This window comes from Prinia subflava, chromosome 1 (genome assembly GCF_021018805.1).
Source record: "Prinia subflava isolate CZ2003 ecotype Zambia chromosome 1, Cam_Psub_1.2, whole genome shotgun sequence".
Lineage (NCBI taxonomy): Eukaryota > Metazoa > Chordata > Aves > Passeriformes > Cisticolidae > Prinia > Prinia subflava.
The window spans coordinates 25156785-25181218 of NC_086247.1; the positions used below are offsets into that span (position 1 = coordinate 25156785).

The 24434-nt window shown below is 39.8% G+C and overlaps 1 protein-coding gene across 2 annotated transcripts; it reads left to right on the forward strand.

The window, feature by feature from the left end:
* Nucleotides 1-344: 344 nt before the first annotated feature.
* PIP4P2 (phosphatidylinositol-4,5-bisphosphate 4-phosphatase 2) lies at nucleotides 345-24434 on the forward strand. 2 transcript variants are annotated; one of them, XM_063391374.1, is made up of 7 exons: nucleotides 345-567; nucleotides 6439-6584; nucleotides 7952-8058; nucleotides 9785-9908; nucleotides 15684-15736; nucleotides 21613-21703; nucleotides 22838-24434. In XM_063391374.1, exons 1-7 carry the CDS (start codon nucleotides 462-464, stop codon nucleotides 22979-22981), a joined length of 771 nt encoding a protein of 256 aa, XP_063247444.1. In that variant the 5' UTR covers nucleotides 345-461; the 3' UTR covers nucleotides 22982-24434. The 2 variants fall into 2 exon arrangements, with proteins under 2 accessions (XP_063247444.1, XP_063247437.1); XM_063391367.1 differs by having other exon boundaries at nucleotides 349-567; nucleotides 6436-6584.

A 24434-nucleotide genomic window follows, 5' to 3' on the forward strand; every position in this document is an offset into this window, starting at 1 on the left:
GCGCCTGTGAAGGTTCCCAGCGCTATCCCCTCGGAGAACGCCGCCTCCGTCCGCCTGCATCCTCAGAGTCCTGGAAAGGGCGAGTGGGTCCAGCTAAATCGACTATAGCACTTCTCTAGTACTGATATCAATATCCAAACACAGAGCTTAAAAAAAAACCTTAACAAAACAAACCAAACCGGAAAAGAACCACGCAACTCAACAAATGCACTCTTTCTCGGGAGAATTTTATTTACAGCAGGAGGTTGTTACATTTCTCTTGCAGACGCCGCCCCCGGCCTGCCCCGCTCATTACCCCGTGCCGGGGGCCGGCCGGCCCAGCGCCCGCCCCGCCGTCCCTCCTCCCGCCCCGCTCTCATTCATTCCCAGCCCCTTCCTCTGCGCTCCTTCCCCGGCGCCGCCGGCCCGGCCGCCTCCCCGCCCCGCGCCCGGCAGCGGGCAGGGCCCTCCGCGCCGCAGCCATGGCCGCCAAGGGGGTGGACGAGCGCTCCCCGCTGCTCTCCGCGCCCGGCTCCGGCAATGTCACCCCGACCGCGCCGCCCTATCTGCCGGACAGCAGTCCCCGAGGTAAGGCGGCCGCTGCGCCGGGCAGGGGGGTGGCCCTGGCGCTGGCGCTGTCGCTGCGGCTGTGTCTGGCGGGGGACGCGGCGCCTCAGCCCGGCTGCGGCGGTGCGGGGCTCCCGCCGCCCTGGCCGGGGGCTGTGGGCTGGGCCGGGGCCGCCGGCGGGGGAGCCCCCGGCCCGGCGCGGCCCCGGTGCGGAACAACAGGTAACGCCGCTCCGCGCCCGGCACAGGCCGCGCTCCCCGCCGCGCTCCGGCCTGAGCGGCTCGGGAGGAAAAATAAAAAAAATTAAAATAATTGTTTGCAGGGGCAGAACAAGCCCGAACCGGTCTGCTTATTATAACTCGCTCGCATGCCGCAGCGTGCGTGGTAATTGTCGGACTTGGGTTTCCCCATTAATCAGGAGCAGGATTAAGTGGAAGATCCGGAGCTGCGAAGGGCTCCGCTGGGCACGGCACTGGGAGGGGCGCAGCGCAGGAGCCCGCGGAGCCGAGCGCGCCGGGGCCGGGGCCGGGGCCGCCGCAGGGCCACAGCCCCGGGTGCCCGGTGAGCGCAGCGCCCGTCCTGCAGCCGCACGGCACTACCGGAGGGACTCGGGGCACGGTGGTAGCTGGAGCCCAGAACCACCACGATGTCCTTGCAAACACGTTTCAAGGCCATAGCTGGTTTTGGCTTTATTTTTAAAACAAGTCCGATACTGCAGTTACAAATCTGTAGTCCTGGCATAATTATGTGCTATTATCTTTCCTGCACAGATTTAGGAAAAATCATCTTGTTGATCAATACTGACTATTTAATTAGTAGGTGGAAAAAAATACTTAGAAAATGTAAATCAGGATCTTATCAAAGTATCTTAGTAGGGTTTTTTTTTTCCTTTGAGTGTTTTTGGGTTTTTTTTTTCAGTTAAACGTTTTAGAGCAAAAATTGAGGTGTGGAGAAAGCTAAAGGAATGAAGACCAAATAAGATTAGAGTAGCTTTGCTAGCAGTATTCTTTAAAATGTAAGATTACAGTTCTTATCTCAGTAGGTCCAGTGTGTTGGTCCTTTCTTAACCACTTCTGTTAACTTATAGATTCATGACATGTATGTAACTAGAATGAATGAGCATCTGTCTGTTTGGAATGATATTTAAACTCGTGGAGAGCTAGTCCTCTTGATGTGAAAATGTTAGGGCTGGAGCTGGTGTTGACTGTTTACTTTCATTTGAACTGGACAAAAGAATATTGGCTGAAAAAACAGCAGAGGTTGGAGGCTTTGGCTTTTATTTGGGGTTTATTTGGGGTTAATTTTTTAGTATTGGCATTATCCCCTCAGTGAAAAAAAATCCATATATATACCTTAGTTTACATTCTAGTGTTTGATGTTTTTATTTTTAGTGATCCTTATCCTGTAACCATTATTGTTGCATACATTTCAGTCTGTTTCTTGGTGGTGTTTTTGTTGGTTTAAGTTTGTTTTTTTAAGTCTTTATAAATTTAAAAAGTAATGAAAATGCATAGATTAGTGACTCTTGTTTGACCGCAGGGTAAAACTCGTGACCTGGAAATGAGCTGGAACCTAAATCCTAAAATCCTCATTTTAGTTGGTAGCCGTGTCCTCCTGTGCCTTCAGTGGGCATCTGTTACTTGAGATAACTGGTTGGGCACTGCAGGGGGATGTGGGGTTGAGATAAATGGCTTCTCCCTGAAAATGAGGAAGAACCAACATAGAGCTTTCTTGAATGTCAGATATCTCTTGTTGGATCAGTCCATGAGCAAACATACTAGGTAGCACTTCAGAACTGCTCTGCAAAACTCTCAGAGAGATAGCTGCAGAACAGGATTTTGCAGAGCTGTGACATAGGCCTAGCAGCTCTACTTCCCTCGCTCTGTCGGCTTCCTTAGTGAAAGGATCTAGGCAAGCGAAACCGCCTTTCTAGCCGACTGGCAGTCTTTATTACTCTCCCTAGCACAAGGCTGGACTTAGAGGGATGAAGCATTCCTGTGGAAGAATTGGATTTGCTTCCAAAGCAAACTCCTTCTGCAGAGCTTCCTTGATTAACATCACCTCAATCATGTGGAGTGGCAGAGGAAGGAGGAGGAAGCCCTTTGTGTCAGAACTGCCACCTGAATGTACATTCATAGGTTCATCCCTGTAATTATCTACTGTGCCCAATATATTGTCCTGAACTTTAAATTAGAGAGACCATGGTTTGCAGGTAGTCTTCTATGTCCTTGTTGAGCTGCAGCTCAGACCCAGCTGACCCTCTGCTGTGTGAACTGCTTGGTGGTTGAACCCGGTGATCTTAATGATGGAAGCAAGCAAGAAAAAGATCTTTTCAGTGTGGATGCAGGCCACAGTGTTTAAGAAACTTCTCACAACATTGACAAAGGGTGAAACTATCAGTTCTATTCCCTGTAATAGGATAGTTAGTCAGTGCTTTTTTGTTTGTTTCTAAGTTTCTGGGGCTTTTTCCAGGTTTCTTTCATAGTTCTTAACAACCTATCACTGGCATCTATCACCCTTTCCTTTACCCACCCCCTCCCAAGTCATAAATAATGATTTAGGTAATGATGAAGAGTGATTTTTTTTTTAAATAAAATCTCATTTTTGTTTGACCCGAGTAGGCTGCAAGTGGTTCTCTGTGGTTTCCACCCTTCAGCTACCAAGGGAGGAAAGTGCTTAAGCACCACAAGGAATTTCTGAGGTTGCAAATGGGATATCTTCCATTGTATCGCTCTTCTATAGGGGTGAGGAGGGAGTCAAGATGTACTGCATGGTAGGGCTCTTTGCTGATCTTGCTGAACTAATTACTGTTTGGGGGTGGTTTTTTTGGAGGGAAGAGGGCGGGTTTGGGTTTTTTCCTTTTTTTTAAGAAAAAATGATAATATAGCTGTAAACTGGTATGTCAGCAGCAGAGAATTCACTATCTCATTAGATGTCTTCTAGTGTGTATGTGAAGCTTGCCTACTACCCAGTCGTGTCCAGTGTAACAGACTGACAGACCTTTATGAACTGGCTCTAGATATTATAGTTAGCCTGAAATTCAAGCTGTCAAAGAAAAAAAAAAAGTCATACCAAAGTATGCTAATATGCTTTGAAACCTTTTTCTTAACGGGTAATGAGCAGCTAACCCTTGAGACAATGTCTTTATTTTCATTTTTACCATCCCCCACCTCCTTACCCTCCCCCAATATGCTTTTCTTTACGTTTAATTTTGGTAGCTTCTCAGGGTTTGGTTTTTGGAGCTCTTGAAAGTGCATGTTTTCTTTGAGCATGAAGGTTGCAGTGCCAAGATACCTCATGCTTTCTGCTCCGTAGCAAATGTTATTTGCTGCAGCACAGCTCTGAAAAGCAGCCATTATTCGCCTGCTATGTGATATTTGCTGAGCCAGCAGGACAGGAACAGCGAGGCTGCTTACCTGGAAGCCAGGCAGCTCCAGTGTGAGGCTGGAGGAGTGGCTGGCATTGTGTGTAGGGGCTCACACACCTGGGTTAACCAGCTTTCAAACTCGTAGGAGTTATCACTTGGAAATGGGCTGTAGAAAATTATAAATGCCTGGAAGGTATGGCTGTCAGTTTTTAAAGTGTTCCAGGATCATGGAAAGCTGAAATGTTGGTGGCTGAGTGTCTCTTCATTTTCTGGTACCCTTAAAGATACTGCTTGCCTTACAGTACAGCCACCCTATTCCCAGCTCACGGAATTGAGCTGTCACACTTTAAATGGAGAGGACAAAGTCAAGAATTTTTGTACAACAATTGTTGCTTTTCAGAAAAGCAACCTTAAAACTGATAGTAAACTGTAGAGGTGTCTTGACAGAGAGTTTTGTATTTAGTCTTTGGAGCATGCCTTTTGTTTTCTGGCTGCCTGTTCCCCTAGCCAGAAAGTGTCAGCTGCTCACTGCAGGCGCAGTTAAGCAGCCTGCTGACTGCCAAAACCCCCTTGCAGCAGCCTTGACTTTGCCACCGTGGTTAAGACCCTGCTGTCCCCATCATCTGACTCTCTAACCTGATTTCTGGAGTGCTCTGGTAGGCTTGAGCTTGTTTCTACTTGCCAAAGTGTGTGGGTTGGGGTTTTGTCTCGTGTGTGTTTGTTTTTAATGTCTTGTAATGTCTCATGTCCTGCATGTGGCAGCCGTACTTAAAACAGTGTATCACAGTACAGCAAAACACTGATATTTAATATTTTTGCTGCATTTTTTTCAGAATGTATTTCCTCAGAAACAGAAGAAATAACTGTACTGTTACCTGATATTTCTGAAGGATGTTGTTTTTTGTAACCAGTGTATCAGAGCTGAAGGTGTGAAGCTCAAGAAATAGAGCATCAGTTAGTGCCATGAATTCAGCATTGTATTGCTGCACAGAAGTTAATTCTATTTCTCATCTGAAATAATTCAAGTATATTGGATGTGATTCTGAGACTCTCTCATCCTTTCAATCTGTTTTTTTCCTGCTGCCTCTGAGTTAAAATCCAGCACAGGTCTGGGTCATATATAGACCAAGAAGCAAAGAGAGCAGCATGGCTGTTCAACATGCACTTCAAAGGTGTGTGATGACTTTTGGATCTGAAGGGCAGACAGGGTTTCTTATATCCCTCCAGCTTATGACAATCACTTCAAGACAGAGTGAAGGAGTGATGAGTGCTTTCTTACAGGCTTAAATGTAATGCTGGGGCTTGTCAGCTTTGATAGCAGCCTGTGATTTCCCTCACCACCCTCCAGCAGACACTGCTCTCTTCAATGCTGTTGGTAAATGGGAAGTAGGCTGATCTCTCATTGCTGCTCTGAAGATTTTGTTAGCTGCTTGGATGTAGTTTTTGAAAAACTTATTGGAGCCCAAGGCTGCCGAGCATTTCAAACTACTAGTATTTAAAAAAGCGAAATATGAACTACTGAATATTCCTGTTCTGTATTTGCTTACCTGAAAAGCCCTGAACTTCTTGATGAAATAAAAGTCAGTGCTATTATATGGCAAGGAATTGTGGTGATAAACTTGTGAGAGATCGCTGTGTTGAATTATTTTCATTCCATGGATTCTTAAACCTCAGAGAATCTTTAGTGTTTCCTGCCTGTTCTGTTGTGGGCCCAAGACTGACAAAGCTGGAGTCTGAAATCTGCTCCTCCCTGGAGGCCTGAGGCCATTAAATCCTTCCTTGTGTTAGCCTCTCCAAAGTGACTGAAGACCTTCTTGTCCATTGGTACTTTGGCTCTTGCACAAGAAAAATATCTGGAATCTTTAAAAGCAGAAATGCTGAGACTTCAGGGTTTTTTCTTCAAGACAGCGTAAATTTGCTGTTGTTCAAGAAGCATTTTGTGCCACTTGCTATTGAAGACCTCTTTTCTTAACGATACTTTCTTGTGTTTTTTACCTGTAGTATCTTCTAATTTATGATAAACACTTGTCTGTATTTTAGTCTTTTTTGATATTTACGAATGCTGTTTATGACTCTTCCTATCTGTGTCTCATTTTCTGGGGTCTTTTTCTTCAATAGCCAATCTCTACTAACCTGTGGTGGGTTTGGGGCTTTTTAGTGGTTTTTTTCCTCCATACATTTCTTAAGGACTGCAAAAAACTGGTTTGAATTCAAGTTACATTGATGAGTTTTGTTGGATCTGGATTTCTGAGGTGATTTACTGTGTGTTGCTGGTTTACTTTACCTACAACTATGGATGGTGTTTGTGTACACAGGAGTTGTTGAGAAGGGGAAAGCAAACTTAGTTTTGTTCTGTGCTTATTCTAAACACTGAGGTTTTTGTTGTGTTTTTCTTTTTTTTTTTTTTTTTTCTTTTTTTTTTTTTTTTTTTTTCTTTTTGAGCCTGTGCTAGAAGCTGTGCTTGCTGGGAGCGTTTTAGGACCCTCTGTTTTTTCAGCTGAGATTTCCTTGTCTCCTGCAGCAGAGCTTCCCCCTCCGTACACTGCCATTGCAAGCCCGGGTGCCAGCAGTGTTCCTGTGATAAACTGCCGTGTGTGCCAGTCCCTCATCAATTTGGATGGCAAGCTACACCAACACGTGGTTAAATGCACAGTCTGCAATGAAGCTACGGTAAAATGGATTTTTAGCACTTTTCTTTTTGTGGGGGCCACTGGGGGTAGAATTCACGTCCTCACCTGGACAGGGTGGGTCCCTTCCTGCCACCCCTAGGGAAAAGGAGGAGCCAGCCCAGCGACTGCCAGGGTGGCTGCCGTGCTGGCACGAGGATGGTCATAAGCAGTTCGAATAGATCTTCATGTGCTCGAGCTGGCTTTGCAGGATGTCTCCTTCTGAGGAGGATAAAAAGCAAAGATGTCATTTATGTAGTTACTCTTCTGTAAAGAAGGATAAAATTGGTTTTGATGGAATGAAGAGCAGTGTACAATTATTCTAAGAGTGGGAGAAACAAAGTAACAAACCCACACCTCTCCCTGGATGAATGCCTTTCTCTTGAAATACTATTCAGTCCCTTGGTTAGCTGTAACAGACCACAATAAAAGAGCTTTGAAATGTTTAAGTCCTACATTATTTTCCAGCCATCACAGACCTATTTGTTTCTTTTCCTCTTAATTCAAGTCTTCACTATTTGGCCTTCTGCTTTTATTTTTTTCTTCCTGCCAGTTTTAGTTTTGGGATGTGACAGTGCAGTGCTCCTCAGCTACTGCAAGCATTTGTATGAAAACCACTGGATTAGATTTATTTTATGGATTTATTATATATATATTTTATATGAAAATAATTTTAAATTATGTCCTGAAAACAGGAAGCCTGAACACTGCAGGAGATTTTTTTCCACTTAAAAGAGAGTAGAGGGCCTGCCACTGATAGTCACTTTCCTGTCCAATATATAATGTTTCAAGCCAAACAAAGTATTGTGCACCTTTTGATTTGCTGCATGAAAGGGACATTGAAACTTGACTCAAAGGCTGGAGAAAGATCATTTCAGTACAGGTTGAAATAAGATTACAATTTGGTGATGCTTTCATACTCTCTTAGTGACCAAGAAAAAGACTGTCATCCTTTCACTGTTGAATAAAGCCATTGTACCAAGCAAGAAGGGTTGCTTGATGTTTGACTGGTTTTGGGTGGTTGTTTTTTGTTAGTTTTTTTTTTTAAATATATCACTATTTAAGCTCACATTTTTAAAAAATTAACTGAGCTGAAACCTTGAATTGTCATTGCTAAAATATGAATATTTTTTCCATGAGTTTGCAGAATTTGTTCTAATAAGGAAATCTGCACTTCTTAAAAAAAGAAAAAGAAATCTAATTTTGTGTTGACTCTGAAGTTTCCTCTGTAAGAGGAAGTGTATTTCTCTGTTACCAAGAACATTTCACTGAAGTTGTTCTGCTTTGTCATCCTGTTATGTGGAAAAAAGTGAATTGCAATGACTTCTGATGTGTGTTCTCTGGTGGTTGTGGTTCTTTTTTTTTGTTCAGCCAATCAAAAACCCTCCTTCGGGGAAGAAGTATGTTAGATGTCAATGTAACTGTCTCCTTATCTGTAAGGATACATCTCGGAAAATAGGCTGTCCAAGACCAAACTGGTAAGAATAAAATATTCTCAGTGCCTTGAGATGATTTTCTTTGAAGCAACTGTTGTCTTTGTGTTGAGTATTTAAAAGAGGTTCAAGCCTCGGTCTCTTTACATGGACACTTAGAGAACATTACTGAATTGCTGCAGACACCGGTAGTGCTAGTGTCCATTTTCAATATATTTAACATTAACGAGGGCAAAAAAGTTTCTTCTTTTTCTTTCAGTCTCAGATGTGTGTGTCACATTATATAACTACTGTATAAGTAGTTATCAAAAATAATGTAAAGAACAAGAGAAGAAAATCCACTTCTCGTTTTTGGGACTTAACATTTGTAATTTCTTGGAAACTTAGTTATTGTAACCACACAGAATACTCAATTTGCTAAGTTCAGAGTAGGAATTCAGAGTGGAATGGGAGATGGAGTAGTGGCTTGGCTTCAGCCTCCTTGGTTATGCTGAGTTTTCATTCGCCTCTCAGCTCTCAACTTTCATGTACACACTTGTTATAAAAGAAGCAATTGTGCATGCCATAGTGATTGTTCTTACTGTTGGGCTTAAGGTGTTAAAGATTCCACTGAAGTAGGAGGAGTTTGATTGGAAGTGGTGCAGCTCTAACAGGAGAAATGGAGAGGAAGGCTGAGTGTGCAGATAGGAGGAGTTGTACCCCACCAAGTGCCCTAGTCACCAGTCTATTGGCTGTTCTGGTTTTGAAACATAGTTTGAGACTCATGGAAATTACTCTTTTTTACTAATTCTCTGTTGGGTAGGGATTCAAAACATTCCAAACATTTTCTCAGAGTGCAAAAATGTGCATGGGATATTCAGTTATAATATATCACATGGTTGGTAACTAAACTAAATCAGAATTTCCTTAATTTTATTAAAATAATCTCAAAAGCATACATCTAAGCAGTTTCTAAGATAGATGTCACACACTAAGATAGTCTGTGTATTTGTCTTGCTAGAAACTGAGCAAAATTGATGTGTACTTTGAAGGAGAGAGTTGGGAGTATGCCCTAAATGGAAGAGTCCAGACTGAAGGAAAGCCATTCAGAATACAATTTTGGTTGTAGATGGAAGAGATGCAATGCAAATTAAATGTTTCTTTAATTTTCCCCTTCACTTTTTTTGTTCTAAGAAGTCTCATCCTCATTCTGAGTTAATTTTGGTACTGTCATTTTGGACTGACAAATTGTGTAATTAAACTGGAAACACATTGAACATATCAGCAAATACCTTCTTTAAAGTAAATTTATTTAATTTAGTCAGTCTAGGGTGGTTTTCCTTTTTATTTTGAGTGGATTTTTTGCTGTAGAAGTATGGATATGCTTCTTACACTGACATGGTTGTCAATAGTGTGGGAAGGAGAAGTAGATTATGGAAGATCCTTACTCTTTCTACATGTATCACATTAGTATGTACATTTCGGTTCTCAGGCTTGCTCAGCCTGGGTATTAAGTTTTCATTTTTCTGAGGAGCATGTCTGTCACGTGCTTGCAGGTCTTTGATGTCTATAGGGTTTAGGCTTGTATGGCTGATCTTATAGGGAAAGAGAATATTTTTTAAACTGAAACCACTTTGGAGAGCGACCAAAACTGGGTGCATCACCTGTTTAACAAGTAGATTATAGTTTAGAAGTGTAAAAACATTTGGTAGTGACTGAGCTAATTGCTTGAACGATGCGTCCTTCTCTTCTGCCAGTTAAATTACATGTGTATCTAATGTTCTTAACACAGTAGACGCATCATTACTCTTGGTCCAGTAATGCTGATTCCAGAAGAGCAGCCAGCTCAACCTGCCTTGCCAGTTCAACCAGATGGAACTAGAGTGGTGTGTGGGCACTGTGGAAATACATTCCTTGTAAGTACAGCATCAGATTCTCCTTCTCGCCACACCGTGCTATCCCTCAAGCTGATTGTTGTAAGCAGTTTTAAGAGTGTATTGCCTCACTCCCTGGCATCATTGAGGAACCAAAACTTCTTCTGTACTCATTATTGTATGGTCTGTATTCAGTTATCTTTGTACGTGTTTCAAGAAAACTTTTAACAGTCTTTCTGTACGTGGATAGATAAACCCCAAAGTCTGTCTTATTGTTTTGTGATGTGAGAGTGGACAGTGTGGAAGAAGGAGTTTGTCTTCCAGGTTCTATTTAGGCTTGCAGTGGTGGCTGTGTTCTGCAGTGGCCAAGAGAGCATTTCTGTTGTTGCTGTATGAGCCCTGGAAAGCTGTGGATATGGCACCTGCTGTTGGCATATCTGTAGGTTGTTGGAGAACTGAAGGTTTTGGTCTATTTGTGAGAGTGCCAGTTGGTCCCATTTCTGAAGTGGAAGGAGGCACAAATGCTCTTCTGCTGTTCGACTCTCTTTAGCCTTCTAAATGGACAAGGCGCTGCCACACTTGAAATTTTGATAGCAGTACATAAGTAAGCTAGCTTTGGCTTTGTCATCCAGCAGTGATTGAATCTCTTTCAGGTTTGTGAGTTGTAGGAAATGACTAGATAAGGGGTACATTTAAAGAAAGCAGTCATGAGAGAGGTGGCATATTCCTGAAGCAAAGGCTTGTAAGATACATAAAGATCAGAGAATACTGAAAGTGCTTGTTATGCAGGGAAAAAGAAAGCTTAGGGGATGCTACTCCATGTTAGCTTCTACCAGCAGAGAGAGAAGAGTTGGCTTGTGATAGGTACTGTAATGGAACAGGTTTGTGTTTTTAAGTCTCTGCTTCAGGTTTATGGATCAGTGAGGCGCTTTCATGGCTTAACCCCAGCCAGCAACTAAAGTACCAGAAAGCTGCTTGCTCACCACCCAGCCCACCTGCCCCAGTGGGGAGGAGAGCTGGGAAAAAGGTAAAACTTGTGGGTTGAGGTAAAAACGATGTAATGATTGAAAAAGAAAAGAAAATACTGCTAATGATGATAATAACAATAATAATAGTAATGAAAAGAGAGAGAGGAATAAAACCCAAGAGAAATAAGTAGTGCTCGATACAATTGCTCACTACCTGCTGACCCAGCCAGTGCCCCAGCAATGATCAGCATCTCCCAGCCAGCTCCTCCCAGTCTGTGTAACAAACATGATGTTCTATGGTATGGAATGTCCATTTGGCTAGCTCAGCTCAGCTGTCTTGGGCAGTGCTCTCTTTCAGCTTTCTGTGCACCTCTTTGCTGGCAGAGCATGGGAAACTGAAAAATCCTTGATTTTGGGTAAACACTACTTAGCAATAACTAAAACTTTAGCTTGTCACCAACATTGTTACTTAATCCAAAAGAGAGCACTGTACCAGCTATTAAGAAGAAAATTAATACTCCCAGCTGAATCCAAGACAAGTGCTGTAATGTATTAACTATTCCAGTAGGTGATGAGTGCAGGGAGGAGGAGATGGCCCTTAAGCTTCTTTCTTTCCTTCTTTCTTTTTTTTTTTTCCAAAGAGAGATAGGGATATAATGAGGAATTTACAAAGTAATGTGCTAACTGGAAAGCAATTAGAGAGATGCTTGAGACATATTCTGTCTACTAATTCTGTCTGTATATTTAAAAATACATAATTTCTTATAACCCTTGATGAGGAACAGTAGTCTGAAAGTCTGGAGAAAAGTAGTCTGGAGATAGCTGAAGTGGGTTTTCTGTTTGCCTTTTCTTTTTGGCCTATCTTTAGGGACTTTCCACAGGCATGGGAGTTTTACTTGTCTTGATCCCCTATTTACTTTATATAAGTACAGTCCAGATTAACTTTGTAGTTTACTCTATGAACTATGTCAGGTGAACATAAGGTAAGAAAACCAAACCCATAAAGTCTGGTTTTGCCCATATCTGCTAGATTATGCCTTAAAAGGCTGTTTTGTAGTTTGGGATTTGTGCTTGTGACTTCATATCTGCTAGTTGCTTTAGTGCACTGAAACATTTTGTATTTCGTAGTCCTGTCTGCCAGAATAAGACCAGTTTGTCATTTCATGATATGTTGAAAAGAACCTCTCTGAACCATTAGAAATTGGAAGCTTGCTGTTTTTTTATGATGAGTTATTAAGAAACAACCCTTTTTTTCCCCTGATGTTACGTCTTTCCCACCAGTCTTTTGCTTCCACTTTTTTCTGTAATTAAGTCTGAGATTCTTAAAATAAATTTTTTAGTTAAGAAAAATCAGGAAATTGATTGGATTTGAGAATGAGCAGAGAAGCAACAAAAAAGTGTTTTAGCCAGCCTGGAAGCTCAGAAACTGAGTTAGTACTTCTGCCTTTTGATATCTCCATGTTGTGAAGAAAATAAATAGTGCTAGATGAATCTCTCAGCAACTCAGTAGGCTATCCCTTTTACTTGACTTGGCAGTTAAAAAATAAATAAAATAGACAAGCAAAGCTAGAATCCCTGGGTTAGAAAAGTCAAATTGTCATGTTCTGTGTTCTTTTGAGAGTATCAGCTTGTTCACCACCTTTCCAAGATTTTTTCCCCCCATTTGAAAACATGACTACGGGGCCTGTGTTTTGCCTGCCTCTGCACATGGGGGGGGATGTTTTTCACAAATTATGAAAAGCATGCTTCTTGCTATGGAATGCCCTAAAGTTTATGTGTTTTAGCTGGAAGAGTGGTTTAGTACTGAAGTGAAATTGTAGCCAAACTATCAATACTTCACATCTTGTTAATCAAATGTTTTTTTTTCCCTTGGTAACCTGATAGAAGTTCTTTCTGTGTTAAGGTTTCTACTGTTTCTGGCAGGTTTGGACTTAACAATAGAAAAGGAGGGCAGGATGAGGGTTTAACTGTGTTGCTAAATATCAGTTTGATCTGGTTTGGGCTGTTTTGAGAACTTCTGGACTTGAGCTGTGAAGTTACTGTTGCTGCCAGCAGTAAGTCATTCCCTGCTACTCCTCTCTGCCTGCAATGGTCTGTGGCTGTCAGAGGCTGAGTTGCCTTTGGAAATGGAAGACCACGGAGGGCTGTCCCTGTGTCCTCCCTCTCTCTGCCATCTTCCTGCTACTGTCCTGTTTTCAGAGGTACCTCAGGGACAAGAAGCCAGGAGCAAGCTATGGAAGCCACAGGCTGTAGGCTAAGCACTGTGCTTTGTCAGTTTTCAGGTTTTTTTAAACAAATCAGATATGAAAATTACTTCTGTTCAAATAATGGAATAGAAAACCCATTAAACTTTCCAGAAAATTTACATATGTTTTAGTTTGTGAAAGTAGTTTGCTTTCTCAAAGCACCAGAGGGGAATAGAGAGGAACCTTCTTTTGCAGAAGCAGCTGTATGTAGGACTGTATGTATTTATGTACATGTCTTTTTTTTTGTTTTGTTTTGTTTTGTTTTGGGCTATTTTTTTCCACTATCTTGTGTTGAGTGCACTGAGAACTATTTTAGGCTTAGAAGGAAAATGTTTGTCTATTCTTCTAGTAATTCCTTTGATGGATGTCTGGTTTTGTCCACAGTTGAAATATTGACGAGCTCTGGATTTCTCATCTCTTCATCTGTGTTTCAGTACATCTAACCAGGGATTTGGGCTATATATTTTATTGCTCCAATTAAAAAAAAATTGTATTCTCTACAATTATTCTCTATATTTATTAGAGAGCTAAATTTCATGTAACTAACGTCTTAACAACATGAATCAATAGTACATACTTTTAAGCACTCTGGAATATGGGTAAAAATTGCCAGCTTAAGCATGATTTAGAATGTAGATAAACATAACCTTTCCCCGCTGTGCTAATATGATTTGAGTTCTTGTACTTTGAAAGTCTTGTCACAATTTTGCTCTTTTTCTACAAATACTTCTGGTCTGTGTAAAAGGCATCGTAACAGTTACTGCTTCTGTGATTTCCATGTAACTCTCAATGAAAACAGATTATTGCTGACTCCTTTTTGCATCAATATTTACAGCCCAAATGCATTTGAGTTTGTAGCCATTAATAATTTGAGCTAATAATTAGAAAACTTAAAACCCTGGAAACATTGTTAGTGGGTAACTAAGGAAATGGAGTTGCCTACACTGTGATATAGAAACTGGTGTATAGAAGTGAAGTTCAATTACAGTTAGGTAAAATATAAATCCTGGAATTAGACTTCCTTTTATTTCTGGAATTGCAGTTTAAAAAGCTGAAGTAACTGCTCTGGTGAGGCCTCTCTCCATCTGCAATACTGACAATTGCACTTATCCCTCTTCCACTCTGTAGAATTAAGGGAAATTGAGTAGCTTTTGAAAAACCTACTATGCAGAAAAATACTGAACTTGCTCCTCTGCCAGGTATGTGGAAGTAGAATTAAAAGCTTTTAAAAACCTTTGATTGGGCGGGGAGTATTACAGAAGTTTTATTAAGGAATAAAATAGAACTCTGCTAAATCAGTTTGGTCAAGTTTTGTAAACAAATAATACCAGTTACATAGTTGTTCTGTAAATGTGTAAATGGATACTTCAGAACAAGAAAAGAAAAGATGGTTTTCTTTTTAGTGTTTATCCCCAAGTAAATGAAAATGAGGGACATGTTCAAGAGGTAGAAAAATGTTCAATAAATACCACAGTTCAAAACCTTGCTCACAGCAAAATATCTTCATACTGATAAGGCATGAGAAGCACATCTTTCTTTGTTCATGAAATCATAAATTTCTTCTCATTTAAGCGGTGCTTGCTGTAGGTTTGTGCTGTTTTCCATACGAGGATGGGCTCTGATTTTGATTTGTGGTTGCAGCAGTTATAACACTATTCATTCAGTAGGACAGCTTCAGATTTCTCATGGAGATAAGGCAGGGCCTAATGGAGGCACTAGGGATCTGCACTGTGGCTTCTTCCCCTGCTTTTGACTTGCAGTGTGCTTTTAACTTTTGCATCACCAAGAAAACTTCCACTTGAAAAAGGCAAGGGAAGAGAGCTGCACTTACAAATAACTGCTTACAGGGAGAAGAAAAAGAGCCTTTTACTCCCTTGATCAAGGCAAACATGTTCAAAATGCTTGTTTAATACTGTAATCACAGAATGAAATTTAACAGAACTTGGTGTTTTTAGGTGAGTATATCACTGTGTATCCCCTGGTTGAGTTAGTTCTAGGCATTGCTTTCACTAAGGCTGTTTCCCACGTAGGTTTTAGTCTGACCATGGAAGGTGGTGACCCTACCATGTGCAATTTTACATATTGTCTATTTAACAGTCATAAAGTAAGCAAACAGTGTTTTCTATTTCATTGATGTAAAACCTCATATCTACTTTCTAAAATATTCTTTAACATGTCTTTCTGTGTACCCATAACTTAGCTTTCATAAGTAATGCAAGGGTTGGGAAAAGACTGTAAAATAATTCCATCTGTAATTGTGCCAAAGAAAACCAGCTTATTTTGATTCAGGGTATATTCATAGTCCTTAAGTAAGAGAAGAAACCTATTAATATTATAATATTGCCCATGCTACGCCTGTGGATGCAACCACATTACGTCAAGCAAATTTTGTAATACTAAGGCAAGTCATGGGAAATGTTCACATGGAAATCCCAATCCAGTGTTGCCACTGACAAAAGGGCATCCCATTTATAGAAGAAAGCAAGGAACAAGTCAAAGAAAGTCTGAGAAGAAAAATGTTTTCATAGTGACATTTAACATTAAGTGCAACAACCATTTTCCCAGATCTGCTATTCAACCTTTCTCCTTTTTTCTTTTTACAGTGGATGGAACTGAGGTTTAACACACTAGCAAAATGCCCACACTGCAAAAAAATGTAAGTTCTCTGAAAGCAAGGTTATGTAAATTACTGTGAAGTAGCCAGTGTTTCTTCTGTAAGTCTTTGGGGTAAAATGTGTCAGTTGTGCTGATTATTTTGATGTGCTCATCTGAACTTCAAGGCTAAAGCAGATATTGTGTGCACGTGAATTCTCCATTCATTATGCAGAAATCAGTAACTTTGCCAAATCCACCTGCATTTATGAAAGTGCTCTGATTGAATTGATAGAGGCAACAAAAAGCTGCCAACAATAGACAGGAATGGGTTGCTGAAATTAACATTTTATGTCCTTGAAATTTTACCTCTTCATACAGTAGTCATCAGATGTCATCTTTAAAAGTAGAACTTGAATCACTTTATTGTAAATGAAGAAAAGGAAATAATATTGTCTTAATTTGAAAGAGGGTTTACTGACACTATAAACTCAACAACTAACTTGTATTAAGCATCTTAATGCATTAGCATGCTTAATGTTTATGAATTACTGTGGAATCACTTGTCTATTCATTTGTTATTCAAGAAGAACAAGAAAAATTGGAATACAAGAGCTGTAAGCTTTTTGGTTTGTTTTTTTGGAGCCTCTCTTTTTGAGTATTTGTTTGGCCTTTCTTATCTGAGCTCAGGAATTCTTAATTTGAATTGTTGCACTAGTAGCACACTTTAATTTTGCATAGGATTTCAGCCACAGGGTGTGAAATAAGGCATAAATATTGCTTCAGAGACCTTCATGTCCTGCTCATTTATTAAAATATTTGTTTTCCTTTGACAGGCAAGTGTGACTTCCAGTTAAAGGAACAAATGTGTTTTCCACTGGGAATGGAGAGCCTTAGCTGTGTTACATGTTGTAGGAAAAATAGCAGGTCCCTCAGGAAGGAGAAAGCTTAGGATAAATGTACTGTAGGTGTGGGCATGGACTGGCCTTCAACACTGATTGAAGTCTTTTTATCAGAGTATTTGATAGAGAATATGAGAAAATTTGATAGAGAAGTCAGCCTAGGGCTGTGTTTAACCTCGGGGGTGTAAACAACCTGGTGTGGAGCTGTGGATGTGTTCTAACTTGCTTAGGTTAAATAAACTCAGTCTGAATGAGATGCTGCTTTACGGGGGTGTTTGTAACGCCACATTAAGTCTGTTCACTCCTTGAGGAGAAGTTGGAGTTTTGCTGTTTGGTTTGTTTTAAAACTAATTGCAATTATGTTTTCTATTTTATGTCACCCTTGTTAGCTGACTTTGTTTTTTTCTCTTGACCCTTCTTAGGTCAGTGTTGTTTGTTGTTTAACCTTAAAGACCAAAACAAACAGTAAAAACCAACCAAATAAAAACCCAAACCTAACAATAACAGCAGCAAAATAAACCATGCTCCAAGCAACAGTCAGAAGTCACAGCATGTGATCTTTCGGTCTGTCTTCTGTTGATTAATGTTGCTTCTCTTTTAAATTCTAGCCGACCTCAAAGTTTGGCGTAGTATTTTCCTCCAGAAAGTGCAAGGCATGCTATCTGTATGTAGGAAAGCAGGAGCCTCTCTGAAGTGCAATTTGTGATAATTACAGCTTGCATGGCAATTCTGTATTGCAGAATGCAAAACAAATTTTAACAAGTGGGCATGTCTGTCCTTGGGCTGAGGATGCAAACTGTGGAATATTGTAATTTAGCTTTAAAGGAGTTGGTGCTTTCCTGCATTTGAGATGCGATGGTTGGGAGTTGTGCACTTCCAGCAGCATAAACATTTCTGATACATGGATTTAGGGCACAGCATAGGTGAGACAGAGCTTTGAGTCACGATGATGGAATAAATAACTGCAGTGACCTGCTTTCTATCAGGTCTTTGTCAGAGATCATCGTAGCCAAGTAGTTAGAAGGGAATGTAGGGTTTCATCTTATTAATGCAAAACTTCTTTCATTAGTAGCTGAGTAGTCAGATGTACAACTGTTCATTCCTTCTGTTGATTCAGTTGATGATTGTCAGTGAAAAAGTGTAGACAAAGGTAAAAGGCACCTTGAATCACTGCAACAGTAAGATTTTCAAGGAGACGTCAGCTGACGCTTTTAGATTTTTAATTTTAAAAGTGCAGTGGATCTCTGCAAATTGTTTGGGACCTTTATTTGGTTGATGGATACTAGATCTTTGTATTAAGAATGTCTTCTAAAACTGCAGGGGAGATCAGAAGTTATTACATCAAGAAGTTAATAATAAAACAGTGTTCAGGGAGAAATAAAGTCATCATACCTCATAGTACCTAAACAAAGGAACCTCTCATATCTGAATGTAGGGACAAATAGGATCTTCTTCTGTTCTTAATCCCATATATGTGTACCATTACGATACAACTTTGTTTTGTGATGCATTTGTTTTGTCTTGCAAAATAGCTCGGGAAGTGTAGGAAATTAATTGTGCTGTAGAGAATAAAATTTTATTTGGTAAATGACCAAATCTCTTTTGAAGTGGACTATAAACCTGTCATGTCAGTATAGGTAAGGTGTCTGCAGAAGCCTTACTGATACCTGGTGGCTCTGCCTGACACAGGCCCTTACTTGCATTGGGAAAACAAATGTAGCTAATGACAAAATTGTCATGATACGGTTTTATTTTGTAGTGACACCTGGGATTGGGGGAAAATGGTTTCTTTTTTTGCTGATTTAGTGCTCTTCTGTATTTTAAATACCAGATGTTTATCAGTTTGTTTTCCAAGAGTGAGAGATTCAGGGAAGGCTTCCGGTATTTTTCTCGTTTAATGATGAAGAAGCAGGAGCTGTTTTTTTGCTTGCTGTTCTTTTTCTCAAGATGTATATTAGATCATCTAGAAAGTTCAGTTCATTAATTCACTTACTAGAAAGAGAATTGAATGGTACAGGTTATTATTTCCGAATGGCAGATCTGTTTTTTTTCCTGTAGAACCTATCTCTTTTACTTTTTAAGGTCTGCCAAAACCCTAATGAATTTATAACACCTTTGCCCCATAAAGGACTTTTAGGAAAGAGAGAGATGTTGGAACCCCCGGAATCACTACTGTGGAGGCTAATTTCAGCAGTGCTATTCACCTTCAAAATATTGGCATTTTAATTTTCTTTTTAAAAGCATGTTTGAAATCGTGGTCATAATTCCTGTTATTTGGAGCACAGGAGACCCAGCATTCCTTGCTGTGCAACTTTTTTTATAGCCTTTGTCCTATGTGGCAGTTTTCCCCTCTTCTAGTTACTCCCTGATGCAATATTGGATTTGGCATTTTTTATATCTGCTCCTGCTGCCCAGAGTTCTGGCAGGTGCCTTTGCTTCCTCAGCAGCATCTAAGAAAGAAGGAACTGCTGCTTTCTAGATAGCTCTGTAACAGAGTTCCCTCATATTCCCACAATGGAACCAATTGGTTGCTTTTGTGATATGAAAAAATTCTTCTGATCCCATTTTTAATATTGCCAGATGTGCTTGTCAAAGTTGTCACAGTTGGTAGGTTTTGGGATAGAGTTTCAACTTCCTTTATTCAAAATTAGTATGGGGGTTTTGTATGTAATTTGAGGTGGGTAGAAGGAAGCCTCACTATCTAGAGGGGGCCAGTGGCTGGTATCACTGTTGGGAGGTGAAAAATGAATTATGATTTGTTGAGACTCCTAGATCTGTTATGTGACTCTATAAACTTTAATGTCTTTAATTAATCGTTGCTTTCTGTGGAAAGAGAAAGGCAACTAAATTGAGACATCCTTTACATTTCCATTTCGTGGTGTTTGAGTTAGTGGTTTCTCCCCCAGCCTTTTTTACTGGGTAGGAGGAGACACATGAGAAATATGGATGGAAAATACACACAGCATCTGCAATGTTATGATTACAAAAACAAGACTGGAAGTCAGCTCTGAGTGTCTCTTTCCCAGAATGAACTTTGTCTCTGTATGCAGTACACAGCACAGTAAATATCATGCATGTTTTAGGTGTATTGAATGTGACATTTTTACCAGCTTATCTTACGGTATCCAACTCTCTAATAGAATTAACTTTGAGTACATAGCCACACAATCCTGCAAAGGAGAGAACCTAAGGTCAGTTTGGCAAACTCAGTCTCTTCCCTTTTCTCCTTTTATAACACTGCTGTTTGATTTTATTATTTTTAACTCACGGAACTTGGAATTGAACAACATACCCCTTTTCTAGAATGGCTGTAGAGTGGCGTTTGAGGGAGTATGTGGAGGTGTTTGTGAGAGGGTAAGATATTTGTCCAGCAGGGAATTCTTACCCTAATCCTGCCTCAGGCACCCTCCAGTGTCCCATTTCACTGAGTATCGTGAGGTTTTGCTAAGGAGGTCGTTTCCCCATGGAAGCTAATGAGCAGTACTGTTTGGGGACTTTTCCAGCTCTGAAAATGACTTGTGAGTAGTCACTTTATTCAACTCTTGCCTTGAAAGATGAAGCTCAGTGTGTTAGCTTGAGGACTGTGGTGTGTTTGGTTTTGTTTTTTCTCTTGGAGCATTTCAGAAATTCCTTGTAAAGAAATAACATTGAAGTAAAGCTGCTTAAAGCAATCTATTTGAAGACTTTCTAAGACAAATGCTTGAAAAATTTTAGTCACATGCTAAGCATATGAGGCCTTGCTATGTGGTTAATTAACTGGAGCCAGAAATTTGGTCAGTCATATGATGTGTGTACTACTTCAATTATTGAGCAGTGCTTTTTTCTGTTACACATTTACCTTTAATAAGTTGAACTATCATGAGATGAGTAAAAGCATTGCACTGTTTCCAAAGGTGTCTTGATCTCCCAGAAGGGGATGAAGTACTTAACTAATGATAGCATGTTTCAGGATGCTTCAGAACACCTCTAAAATAGAGGTGTTTTATAAAAGCACTTCTGCCTCTTTAGTCCTTTTAACTGTGTTTCAGTGGACTTAAATCATGTTCCTATTTCCCTCATTAGTAAGCTATATGTGATTGCAAATGTGTGACTTAGGATGTATTTGCTAAGCACTGTATTTGCTGAGCTTCTAGAATAATTTTTCTAACCTTTAGTAAATAATGTAATGTTTTATTTGCATTTGATATTCTGTTTGAGTGAAGCACTGCAATAGCTTGATGCAGCAGATAGAGACAGAGCTGTCTGTCCTGGAGCTGTCTGTCCTAGATGATGAGTGACAGAACTTCCAGGGGATTTATTTACCTTGGTTGTCAGAAGTGATTTGTGCAGCTCATAGAAATTGTGGTAGAACTCTGAAAGAAATGGCAAAGTAAGAAGAACTTGTCATGTTCTTCAGGTTGACTTAATGGCCTAAAGAATTGGAGCATTTGGAGATGCTGAACATGGAAAAAATTACATACCTGTGACTAAAATGATTTGTATTTATCTTCAGAGCAGTTTAGTCACTGAACGGTATTAAGTATCCAAGAAATGGTTACTGAAGGTTGTTATTAATGACATGTAGGGGTGAGAGAAGTTATTTTCAGTTACTTAGATGCAGTGAAGTATTGAAGCCATATACTGATGTACTAAAAATCTGAAGGGTGTCTTGCAACCAGCATGGAAGCTGAAAAGCAAACTTGAGTTTTGCTAGCCAAGACAATTACTGGGGTGCACTATAGGTATAGAAGGTAGATGCACTCAAACTGTGGGTGTGGCACCATTCCCTTTCTTGCAAGCACCTAGATTTTTAGATAATCACCAGTAGTTCCCCTTTAAAATAAAACTGTGGATTCTGTCCTGTACTTTGTAGTATAACTATAGATTTTACTTACAACTCTGTAAATTTAAGATGGTGTATGTGTATTGCCATTCTCTTTCCATCTTCCCATTGAGACTGACCAGTTACTGTTGATGGTAGGGGTGGTTTCTGTGGTGGTTGGTTGGGTTTGGGTTTTCTGTTTGTTTCTAATTTAAAATACCATTTATTTTCTAACAGTTCTTCTGTTGGAAGTGCACTGCCAAGGAGGCGCTGCTGTGCATATATCACAATTGGAATGATATGCATCTTCATTGGTGTTGGATTAACTGTGAGTGATGTCCCACAACAAATTTGCAACTGTGTGCAGGGGGGTGTGTGTTCAAAGGAGTTCTCTTAGTTGACCAGCTCTTCTTTTCCTAGCATTTGAGTAAAATTTCATAAATTGGTGTGGTTTTTGTCATCTCTATTAAAACTGTGGACTTAATCATCTTAGTAAGCCAGAAAAATGATTTTTTTTTAGAAAAAGTATTCTGGCACTTTGAGAATCTTTTTTCTGATGTTAAGTTTGACTCTTCATCTCTAAAAACTTCAGTTTTTTAAAAAATGGTTCACTTCACTGTAGAAATACTGGAACAATTTGCTCTTGCTAGAGCTCTCAAACTTCCAGGTTTACAGAAATACGTGTTGCTGTATAGCCAGAAATATAAGTTCCACTGCAATAGAGGTGAATGGGATTCCAAGCACTAGACATACGTATGTGTCTTTGTAATTTGTACAAGCTGTAAAGAGTGAAACCAGTCCATAAGCTATTTACAAATGAAAAGGCTCACTCTGTTGCTACTCTGTTACTTGGAAAGCTGTCTGACTTATCAGTATCTCAGATGGGTTACTAGAGCCAACTTTGTACCTGGGAATCCCAGAAAAGTTCATGTGAGGAAATACCTCCAGTGAATTCATGTGTGTAATTCTCATTATGCTTCTAATGCTTCTTGCATTTTAACTTGAATAATTATTTGTGTGATCTTAAATGAGGGATTTTCCATGTTCCCTAATAGAAACAAAGCCAGAAATAAAAACAGTGAGAGACAAATTTCTCTTCCTTTTCTTTTTTTTGAGCTTGAGAACTGAATTGGAAAATTATATGAAAACGTTTTTCCATTTTCCAGGCTTGTGTAGCCTCCATCCATGGAGTTATTTGGGACCTAGATGGGTTAAAACCATTAACAACTTGGTCTGACCTTGGGGTTGACCCTACTTCGATTGGGGAGTTGGCACGAGACTTCTCGAGATCTCCTTTTCAAGCTCAGTTATCCTATGGTTATGTAAAATTAAGCTAATAAAATACCCAATTTACCCTTACCAGAGTTGAAAAGGTGCTGAAATGCCTCTCCTTAATATAACTTGCTCTTCCCTGAAGAACAGATAGTGCTGTACGTTTGACACCACTGTTTTCTCTTTTTAGGTTGGTACACAGGACTTCGCCAGGCGATTTCACGCAACATATGTTTCTTGGGCTGTTGCTTATCTCTTAGGTTTAATCTGCCTCATCCGAGCCTGCTACTGGGGAGCCATTAAAGTCAGCTATCCAGAGCACAGTTTTGCATAGAGAAGTTGTTAGGTTATAGGTGAACATCTAGTAGTTCTGGATATTACATCTTGGACACTTCTAAAACTTTTCCTGTAAGGATTCCATTCTGTTCAAAGTAGTTTAAAGACTGGGGGTCTCTAAGAACAAATGTTCATTGCACTACATAATATGCAAATAGTTTGTTTTGCTGCTAGATTCCCTAGCTCTGAATACTAAAGCTGTGTTTACATGTTCATAACTCTGTCTTTATAGGCGTTGAATTTTATTTCGACAGTATTAAGTTTTACATTTCCTTTGTTATGTTAAAATCCGTCTGCCATTTTTCTAGATGATCAGTAAGAATTCAAAAGCAAGAGTGTTTATAAGTGTTTCTACAGTAGCTTCACATTTGTACTTAACATTTTAACTAAAATGATATTCAAGTGGCTTGCTTTAAAACCTAAGCAATAAGCATTTTGCTTGAACTGCTTTACTGCATCTTTTGCCTAAGATCATAGTGACCTTATTCAGGAAGTGAAGGTTGTGAGTGTTTAAAAGACTGACACTGTTGCTAGAGACACATTTGTAAACACTGTATGCTTGGAGATTTTTCAGGTAGAGATGCTATTTTGGTAGTCCAATTAAATTTCCATTTATCCAGGATTGGCTTTCAGTTATGATAAATGCTTTCTCCTCAAGGATCCTGGGACTGAGGTTTTAGTTTTGGTTTGTTTGGGGTTTTTTTGTTTTGTTTTGTTTTATTTTTTTACCTGGCAAATCCTAAAAGCCATGCTCGGATTATGGAACTTAGGTTATTTGTACAAGTTCCTTTACAGGGTCTAAGGGAAGCATTTCATGAGTTGGTTTGTCATACTTCAGTGTCATGTAGATGGCAATAGGATGGTGATGGGTTGCCTCTTACTTTCCCCTGATCACATCAGATTTTCCCTGCTTGGGAGAGTTACGACACTGGTCACTGCAAAGGGAGACACTGTAAATTCTCATTAACTGCTGTAAGAAGGAAATGAGTAAACTGTTACTTGGACCATTCCATCAAAGTACACCTAGTCAATTTAGCACTGACTTGCCAAGAGAATACGGAAACAGAAAGTTTTTTTCTAATGATGTATTCACAAAGGATTGAGGGACCAGTTCTTGCACTGCCCATCTTTATAATTTTAAACAAGTTTTTGCTAAATTCAGAAGGAATGTCCTGAGTGATTTAGACAACTGTAGAAATTTAGCTAATGGGGTCAGATGGGTAAATTAATATGGATGTTTCAGGGATACATGTAATTTAAATTATCTATGTTCCTGCTAAGTCAAAGTGATATTCAGATAAGGATTTTGGAGCACAATAAATGTAAATGATCAAACTGTAAATGATCTGTCTTTGTATGATGCTAAATGTATAAAAGCAGTAGCTCAGGATTACAATGTACCTTTTACAAATAAACTAATAAAGAAATAAAGATTATTATTCAAACTTAAA